The sequence below is a fragment of the Centroberyx gerrardi genome, chromosome 1 (assembly GCF_048128805.1).
Source record: "Centroberyx gerrardi isolate f3 chromosome 1, fCenGer3.hap1.cur.20231027, whole genome shotgun sequence".
Taxonomy (NCBI): domain Eukaryota; kingdom Metazoa; phylum Chordata; class Actinopteri; order Beryciformes; family Berycidae; genus Centroberyx; species Centroberyx gerrardi.
This window is the reverse complement of record NC_135997.1, coordinates 18,104,116-18,114,115: the sequence shown is the minus strand read 5'-3', so window position 1 is coordinate 18,114,115 and position 10,000 is coordinate 18,104,116. Positions and strand designations below refer to the sequence as shown.

The 10,000-nt window shown below is 48.6% G+C and overlaps 1 protein-coding gene across 2 annotated transcripts in view; it reads left to right on the top strand.

Annotated features, from left to right (window-relative positions):
- gse1b (Gse1 coiled-coil protein b) overlaps nucleotides 1-10,000 on the top strand; it is a 51,004-nt gene that overhangs the window by 7,124 nt on the left and 33,880 nt on the right. Inside the window, exon 1 of one of the 2 annotated variants that reach the window (XM_078285332.1) lies at nucleotides 7,376-7,646. The exons of the other annotated variant lie outside the window; for it this stretch is intronic. Within the exon in view, the coding sequence (XP_078141458.1) occupies nucleotides 7,613-7,646 (34 nt within the window). The 5' untranslated portion in view covers nucleotides 7,376-7,612. Of the gene's footprint in view, nucleotides 1-7,375; nucleotides 7,647-10,000 lie in introns of those variants that run through there. 2 annotated transcript variants of the gene reach the window in all.

Below are 10,000 nucleotides of genomic sequence, written 5' to 3'. Positions count from 1 at the left end.
CTCTCTTTCTCTCTCTCTTTTCTCCGCCTCTCTCTCTCTCTCTCTCTCTCTCTCTCTCTCTCTCTGAGTTATCTGCTCTATCAGCTGACTGTCATATTGTGTGTGTGTGTATTAGTATGCCTCCTTGTGAATGAGAGTGAGGTCAGATATGTGTGAGAAGAAGTGAAATGCCTTTTGATCAGCTCCAGCACATAGAGCTACTTGTCTGTATTGGTGGAGGCCAGAGTTGCTCCCATAGAAGATGTTGGAAGATTTAGGTACCTTGCTAGTCTTGTTTTCCTTGGTTGGCCTTCACATGGCTAAAGGTTATCCATTTTTGGCACCATTCATTTCAATTTCTGTTTATATTTTCCTCATACTTCATTCTCATTCTCAGTTTCACATCATCCGTATGTAAAATCCTTCCCTTGACATTACTGAATTGGCTCTTCGCATTGCTAGTGGCTAACAAAACCGTTAAGCAAAAGTATTCTTTTTGGCAAAGCCATACTCCAAAAGGGAATTATTTCCACGCTTTTCTTTTTGCATGGCTTTCACTTAGCACTTAATGCAAAAAGATTTATGAGTTTGGGAATTCCTTCTGCTCCTGCTCATTGGGAATGACTATTCACTGTGAACACTAGCCTCTGTTGAGCCCAGGTCATGGGAGTTGGTCAGGTGAACTCCCAGCGTGTGGTTCTAATATTAACTGATTAATCCATCTCTTATCATTCAATTAACTGTTGATTCATAGATATCCGCCACATTGAGTGGGAAGTCATGAGGTTTCCCTGGTTTTGAAAGAAAGGACCATTTATTTGCAGCATAGAGGCTTCACCATAGGCCTGATTCTACATGGTTGCACACATTCCATTGATCCAGCTAATTGCCGAGCAATGCAAATGCAAAAATGGCTTGTAATCCCTTTAAAAAAAAATAACAAATGCTACAAACTGAAAGGCGTAAGGCCATTTAAGAATAATTCACCATTTCTGAAGACTTAAAATGGACCTTTTGGACATTTTTGTGGTGTATTGCTTGGTTGTGGCTTGGTAATCGCTTTGACCAGTCAAAAGTGTGGAGCCACTAGAATTAATCCTATGATGAGTTTTCTATGCTGCTAATGAATGGTGAAAATTCTTGCAGAACCAGGGACACCATGTTCCCACAGTCCCAGGTTGTTGGCATGTCCAGTAGAAACCTCTCTGTGGCTAGTCACATGTGTGGCCATGGCGACGGCTGGTCGTCTCCTGCTTGCCTAGAGGCAAGAGGTTCAGTAGTCATACCATATATCATCCTCACTAACACACACACACACACACATGTACGAGCAGGAAGGCACACACACGCTCACCAATTATACCAATTACAAGATTACAACAGGGCAACTCTCAGCAACCGGACCTTGCTATGGAGAGTCAAGTGGGTGCTGTCTGTGTGTGTGTGTGTGTGTGTGTGTGTGTGCTTGTGTGTGGTGCAGCCGCCAGGGAGTCAAGGCCCATGCAGAGCACAGGGAGTGCTAATTAGCCAACCACAACCCGACAGAGTACATCACAGAGAGAAAGAGAGAATAGGGGAGGGAGAGGTGGAAAGGAGGATGCAGTGATCAGTGGATGTAGGGGAGCGAGCAAAACAGTGCTCAGCTCCCGAGGAAGAGAAGAGAGAGGGGGAGAGCGAGAGAGAGAGAGAGAGAGAGAGAGAGAGAGAGGGAGGAGGGTGGTGGGAGAAAGTTGAAAGAAAATAACAAGAGAAATATTTCACATGCAGTGTTGTCCCCAGGCAGAGAGAGGAGTGAACACACAGAGCTTTACAATACAGAACAATACACTAAATCCAATTCTGTAGGACACTGCTTAGATGGAAAAGGGGGTCTGTGTGTGTGTGTGTGTGTGTGTGTGCGTGCGCATGTTCGCTGAAGAGCATCACAGGTGCAGAAACAGTGATAAGCTCCGCGGCAGCTCCTCCTTTTGCGCTTATATTTGTGTGTTGAGCCCATGTGTGTTTGTCTCCATGTCCGCGTCTGCAACATCTGTCATGTCTCCGTCCCTCGCTGGGTAGTGCCACTCTCTGCCATCTCTCCCTGTCCCGCTGTAGCAGGTGAATTTGATAAAGAGAGAGAGCCGGCAGGAGCTGGCGACGACGGCGATGAGTCAGAGCCGCCTTCCTGCCTCCTCTCGGTCCAACAGCTGGGCTGAGGCCGGCCCTCCCATCAGGGGAGCAGCAGGGCCGTGTCCCCCCAGCGAGAGGCTGCAGAGGGCACAGCCATACAGACAGCAGCTTGACTCCTGGGGCATGGACCACAAAGAGCCAGAGACACAGACAGAAGGCTCTTATGTGTGTTTGCGTGTCTCTCTCTGTCTGTGTGTGTGTGTGTGTGTGTATGTATGCGTGCGTCTCTGTGTGTGTGTGTGTGTGTGTTCACACTCTCTAAGCAGCGTTGTGAAGCGTAACCAGACTGTTCTGTCATACGCCCACGCTGGTGTCTCAGAGAACACAGCCACACACTCCCCAGATGACATGCACACACACACACACACACACACACACACACATACTACTACCACCATCCAGCAACCCCAACCACAGCCGCTATGTAATTAACACACAGAGGAAATGGTGGTGGGGCAGGAGGGGGGGGGGGGGGGGGGGGGGGGGGGGTGAGGGTGGTGGTGGTAGGGAGGGGGTCGGATGGAAGAAGGAGAAGGAGGAGGAGGAGGAGGAGAGAGAAAAGCATCTCTGCTCGTGCCTACCCTCAAGACACTCTATTTCTCTGTGGCACTGTGTGTGTGTGTGTGTGTGTGTGTGTGCGCTTTGGAGAATAAAAGAGAGAAAGGTGAAGAGAGAGGGAGAGAGAGAGATGTCGGCTGCTCTTTTGAAATCCCTGTGTTTTTGTTGCGAGCTGCTGGCAGGCAGGTGGAGGGGAGGGGAGGGGGGTGAATACAGAGGGAACGGAGGAGAGGAAAAGCAGTAGGAGGTGAGGGATGAATAATAACATGCATGCACACACACACACACACTCGTACGTACACAGCCATATCATTTAGACCCACACAGGGTAAAAGACAGGAAGACTGCTCTCTTTGCTCTTTGCACAGAGGTGTATGTGTGTGCGTGTGTGTGTGTGTGTGGGGGTGCGTGTGTGGGGGTGCGTGTGAGTTCAAGACAGTGAGAGCGAGATAGAGAGCTAGGTCAGAGGGAGCTGTACTCTCCTCTCTGCTGTAGCTCCATAATGGAGGCCTGCTGTATAATGACAGCCCAGACACAGGCAGTACTCTCTGTCTCGCTCTGTCTCTCTCTCTCTCTCTCTTCCTCGTTCTTGATTGATCTCTTGCTCTCTCTCTCTCTCTCTCTCTCTCAGTGTCTCTCTTTCTCTCCCCCCCCCCTCTCTCTCTGTCTCTGTTTCTCTCTCTCTCTTTGTCTTCCTTTTCCCTTTTTCCCCTCTTCTTCTTTTCTGTCTCACATTCTCCTGTGGAATTGTCGCCTTTGATTCTCGATGCTCTGCAGCCATAGAGCTGCTGTTTCAGGTTTTCTCTGATATTAAGGTTTCTCTTTGGTACGGAGTAACAGAGACGGCACGCACACAGGCGCGCACGCACACACACACACACACACATCCGTTCCGTAGTGCCTAAGGGTAGATTGCTCTGACATCTCATCTCAGAAGTCAAACAAACCTGGAACTACCAGAGCAGGTTTATCCTGCTGCGCTTCTGGAGAAGGCGTGTGCGTGTGTGTGTGTTTGGGTGTGTGCAAGAGAGAGAGAGAGAGAGAGAGAGAGAGAGAGAGATCATGACTTGCACGTATTTGTACAGTTTATGTCCAAGCCCTGGTTTTCATGTGTATGAGCATTCACAGCCAGTCCTTGAGTTTGAGTCCCTGCTCCTCTCTCTATCCCTGCCTAATTGAACTAGCTTTGCTTAGCTTTGTGGAGGCCCTGCCTCTCCAGCTTGAAGATCATCCTTCATTCTTTTATCACTGCTTTTGGGTACAATGTATGAAGTGCTATATTCATAAATACTATATGACTTTATTATCTGAATTTCATCATTTGATATTAATTGTAGAGGATCCAGTCTGGAGTTACATCGCCCTACTATCCTTGAACGAGTACTGCAGGTTGTTGTTCTTTTGTGCTGTCAGTCAATAAGTCAAGTCATAATAGTTGGTGTCCCTTTTTACCAAATTTGGGGCTGATAAACTTCATTTTGATTGTGGTTGTATTTTAAGACTATATTCCATTCTGCGCTGCTAAATTGGTATCATTCACATTGCTGTAGGAAGTCCATTTTAGTCCATTTTTATCAAACCTACTCTAACTGTATATAAAACCACACCACCGCATGAGTTGGATGAGCTACTTGCTCTGGGACACTTCAGCAGGGTGGATACTTGCCAAAATGGGGGCTTGAACCTGGGTCCTCTGGTTGAAGGAACTCACTATGCCTCTCTGCTGCCCCAGTGAAGTAAAACCTCTTTAGGTGAATCATGAATAGGTCAGAGTGAGTTATAGGCAGTGCAGTTCCAAGCCATGCTGGTTTGGACTTGGCCGGGCCAGGCCGGGCGGCTGGATCAGATAGATAGGCCAGCAGCACTGCACTGCTAGTTTTAACGAGCTGATAGGCAAATCCCTTCCTGGTTAAAGATTAACCACTCTCTAGAGCTGCCACTGCATTATCTCCCCACTGGCCCGGGCACACAGGAGCCAAGAGGATTTACTTTATGTGCGTGCATGTGTGTGTGTGTCCGTGCATGTGTGTGTGTGTGTGTGTGTGTGAGAGAGAGAGAGAGAGGGAGAGGGAGAGAGAGAGTAATCTGCATTCCAACCTGCAAAAGGGTGGAACTGTGTGTGTGTGTGTGTCAGTGTGTTTGTTTGACTATGTGAGTTAGTGATTGGCTTTATTCCCAGCGGGGTGTTAAAACTGTGTGTTTACTGTATGTCATTTAGCAGTCAATCTGCTGTTTGTATGTGTGTGTGTGTGTGGGCGGTATCATGTTTGTGTGTGTGGTTTGTTGTAATCTACATTCCTTTTTTCCAGGGCTTTGTTTTGTTTTCCCTCAGGGCGTAACAGCACTCAAAGGGTTAATTGTATCAGGAGGCTTGGCGTGTAACAGATTCCTTTAACCCTTGGGCTGTCAGGAAAAATCTTACACTTTGTGCTACTGTGCCAAATGATCCAATTTACTCCCGTCTCCTTCTAAGACCTTCGCGTTTTAGTCTAAACCTTGCTAGTGGGTGAAGCCTTTCTCCTTTCCATAACCCATGGCGCTATCAATTAAAGCCTCTTTTTTTTTTAGTCTTTCTTTGTGTGTCACTGTATTTCAAGGCAGTGTGACGTAGGTCGTTTCGGCGACAGAGGACTCCCTCTGTTTAACTGTGAGACACCGCCATCTGCTGGGTGTTTCAAGAACCTGGGCCAGAGATTACCTAGATTAGAATATTGAGCAAGTCTGTTGTAATCGAGTGATGATTAGAGGTGAAGCCAGGTTCAGTTATGTGGAAATGCATGAGACATTACTTATCTTGGGTTGTTTAGATGATGCTATTCATCGTCATCGTCATCGTCACCTACGGTATTTGGAGCAGAGAGCCGTCTGTGTGGTTGAGCTGGTATTTTCCTCTCGCTCAGAAGTAAAAAAAAAAAAGTAGAGACAGGAAGTAGAGACAGTTCTCTTTTTAAACCATCTGTGTCTCTCCTTGTTTGCCCGCGTGTCCTCGACACGATCTTCAGTTTTGACAAAAGCGTTGTCTTTTCCTTAATCCAGTTGCGCGTGTGTTAATCCCCTGCCTTGAAGTGGTAAGTGTTTCCCTGTGTATTTCTTGGGAGAGTCATTGAGAGGCTAGATGAAAATGACTGAATTCTCTCTCTCCTTTTATCACTCTTTATCCTTCATACATGAGCTTACAGTTCTTAGACTGCTGTCCCAACGCCTTCTGATGAGGCTGAGACGCGGTTGAGCTGTGCTTTTACTGCTAAACACCAGCAGAGGGAGACTGAACAAGCGTCTTTTTGGGAAAGCTGTGTTAACACCCCCCACACCGCACCCCCACACCCTCCCAGCATGCGGTCTGGTACTGTGGTTGTTCATACAAGCTTCTTCAGAAAGACAAACTCCACACAGGCAGTGAAAAACACACACTCTCCTCCAAAACGAGAAACCAGAGAGATGCTCTTGGTGAGGCTGGACAGGAAGAGGGAGGGAGGGAGGGGAAAGAGAGAGAGAGAGAGAGGGTGGGGGTTCTGTGTTTTCTCAGAGGAGCCAGACCGTGGCCTTAGGAACAGAAAGGGGCTTTGTTGAGAAGTGGCCTGTGGCACAATACTAGCCACCGTGTAGCTTTACTCCTAGGATAATCTCTCTCTCTCTCCTTCTATCATCTCTCTCTCTCTCTCTCTCTCTCATCTCTCTCCTTCTCTCTCTCCCTCTCTCTCTCTCTCTCGCTCACTGGCTCCCTCACTGTTCTGAGAAAAGTAGCAAGTGACGGAAGGAGGAAATGACTAAAGAAACGACTCATTCACACCCCTGCAATGACAGCAGGATGGACGGAGGGGAAGTCAAACCCACGCTTTAACCCGTTCCTTAGCCCTCCACCCCCGACCACCATGACACATTAGTCTCCTCTCCTCCACCCCGATAACATCTGTAGTCATGAGTGTGTGTGAGAGTGTGTGTGTGTGTATGTGTGTGCAGTGTGGATGTTAGAGGGCGTGTGTAAGTTTTGGTACTACTTCCTTGTTTGTGTGAAATGGTGAAGGGTGATTATAGACTGTTTTGCATGTGTGTTTGTATGTGTGAGAGAGAGACAAGGGAGAGAGATTCTGACACAAAAGGTTTGCCTTCTTACGCTATAGGGCTTGACACAGGCCAGGACACGTCCTCTTCTTCTTCTCTCTCTTTCTCTTTCTCTCTCTCTCTCTCTCTCTTTCTTCTCTCTATCTCGATCTCAGGGAGGGAAGGGTGCCTCACATATTTAACCTCCTACCACCCACCTCCACCCCCCCCCCCCCCCCCCCCATCACTCCATACCCCCCAACTACACACACTCACACACTCCCTTTTGCTCCCCAGCAATGAGGTCAGATGTGGTGACCGGCTGAGCCCCCCCCCCCCCCCCCCTACCCCCCTCCCCTCCTCCCCTCCTCCCCTCCCTGTCTCCTCCACCTCCTCTCCTCTCCCCTCCCCCTCCCCCCGCTCCCCTTGGCAGGGCATGCATGCCTGTGTCTGTTATCTACAAATGGCTGAGGAATTATAGGTTGAGAGGGGAGGAGGAGGAGGAGTGAGTGAGGGAGGGGAGGGGGGGGGGGGGAGGGGTCATGTGACATCGCAGCAGCTGCTAGGCTAAGAATTTCTGTTTTCTCTCGCTCAGAGAGAGAGAGTGAGAGCCAGAGCGAGGAGGGGAGAGATAGGCAGAGTGTGTGGTGTGTTGCTTTGTTAGATAAGCTCCAAACGGTCTTTGTGAGCGACAGCGCGAGAGACAGGAAGGCAGGCAGGCAGGCAGGGAGCGAGGACGGGTGGGAGGAGATAGAGAGATAGAGGGAGAGCGAGAGAGAGGGGAGCAGGAGAGCAGGAAGATGGTGTGTGTCCTGGCGGCGGCTGGCGGTGTGTGCTGGGCTGGGCTCAACGTGAAGATGCAGCCATGGGGGATCCGGGCAGCTCCACTCCTTTGTGCAGTAAGGAGCTTCGGCCACGCTTTTTATCTCTGCTACTCTGAGGGGGGTCGCGAACCGCCGCTAGCGCTCTGGATGTGTGCCTCTGTGTGTGTTTGTCAAGCTACGTGCTTGTCTGTCTTCTCTTTCACTATGTTTGTGTGTGTGTGTGTGTCACTGTACGTACTTGTCTGGCTCTCTTTGTACTGTGTTTGTGTGTGTGTGTGTGGAGTCTTTAAATGCAGGTTGCTCAATCTCTATGGTGGTAGATTTTTTTTTCTAGTTCTGTGAAAAGTTCCTTGTGCATGTATAATGGTCTCTACCCCCCGTCTCTCTCTCAATGTGTGTGTGTGTGTGTGTGTGTGTGTGTGTGACTGAGGAAGGTGGGTGGAGCAGTACTCTGGTGTCTTGACAAAGTCACGATACTGCGCTGGGCAGTTGATGTGTGTTAGCTTGTGTGCCAGTCTCTCAATGGTGCTCTGTGTGTGTGTGTGTGTGTGTGTGTGTGTGTGTGTGTGTGTGTGTGTGTGTGTGTGTGTGAGACAGTAGTCATTGTTGATTCCATTATTAATTGTGTGCTGGGTTCATTCGGAGTGCACTGGGTAACTGGGAGGTTACAGGCAGGACAGCTAAGAGGTGTTGGGACTCTTATTCATTCCCTTAAGCTTGACTTACCTCTGTGTGTGTCCACACAAACAAACGCACACATGCATGCACACACACACACACACACACACACACACACAGAGAGAGCTCCGTGCCCCTTCCCTCTTCTCAGGAGGGAACATGATCTTTTTATAGCCCTCTCAGCCTCTGGGGCAAACCCATATATAACTCCTACTCATCTAATTGTGCTATTGATATACTGTTAGTGAGCAGCTTTCCTTTCAGTGAATGTGTATGCGTGTGTGTGTGTGTGTGTTTGTGTGTGTGTCGGTCTCAGAAGTTGTTGTGTCAGCTGGAAATTGACTTTGGATGTAAATTTAGAGAGGATTCTGTGCCATTATGTGTGTGTTTGTGTGTGTGTGTGTTGGTGTAATGGTTAATGCCTCTGCCCCCGTGCAAACTACTCCTGTCTGAACTTACACTAACCTCTGAGCAGGGAGCCATGCTTAGCGGGACTGTGTGTGTGTGTGTGTGTGTGTGTGTGTGTGTGTGACTGAGCGCGTAGGGCTATCACACGCCGCTCTGGCATTTAGGGATTCCACTGAGCGAGGGGCTGTCAACGCGGTGTCACCTTTTACCACACACACACACACGCACACGCACACAGGAAGGAAAGAGACAGCCATCTCACCCCCCACCCCTCCAACCTCCACGGAGCTCTTGTAAATCTGAGGCCAGAAGGAGACAGGAAGAAAAACCCTTCATCCCATCCACTGCTGCTGCTGGGGAAGACTTTGTGCCCTGTACAATGTTTTTCTCTTTTTGGTTGAACTGAAAGTTTACATGATCCTTTTCATGCACAGCCAGTCTCAGGACCCTAGAGCCTGAGAAATCCCAAAACACATTCAAAACCTATTGTAAAAATCCAGAAATATGCGGCTGGCAGTTTCTGAAACATTGAATTTTTTTTTTTTTCTTACAGTGTTATATTCCTATTCCCTGATTAGAGAAGGGCATTCATAGCATGAAGCACTGTGTGGATAGGACAGTTTTTCTTAAGGTATTGTATGATGGGACCACAAGTAATTTGTTCAAATTTAACAGGGAGGGCAGCGGATTGGTTAATTGTCCTTGTATATTTACTGTAATTTATTGTAAGTCAGAAATCAAGTCACCCTGGTAGAGTACATCAAAATTGTAATACTATTGCTGCCAATGATGATGGTAACATTATGAAATGATGATGGAAGGCTTCTGTGTGTGTGTTTGTGTGTCTATGAGAGAGGTCTGATTGGGTTTTTGCATTCCTGTCCTTTGTTGTGGGCATGCTCAGTTGAGGTGTTGTGTAAACTCTGGCAGACACACAGACAGACTGGACCCCCTTGAGCAAGGGAAGGGTGACCCGCCCTCCTAACCTCTCACCTCTGACCCTAAGCCATACAGCCAAAGCCCCTCACCCCCTCGCTCCACCAATCCCCATCCGCCCCAGCTGTCACACACAGACAGCCAGCCCCAGGCTCTGCTGCCCTGCTTCTCTGTGTCCAAGGAAACCGCTCTGTGCCACGTTCTGTTCCCATGTATTTGTGTGCATGCATGGGTCTGTGCATGTTGTTCACAAGTATGCGTGTTTGCATGTATGGTTCAGGGTATCCGTAGGGACTTCTAGCACACATGAGATGTGGATGTTTTCTCCCTGGAGACTGATCAACCAGACTGATTCACTAATGACTGACAGACAGAATTGACCAGCAATCTGTTGCTAAACCCAACTC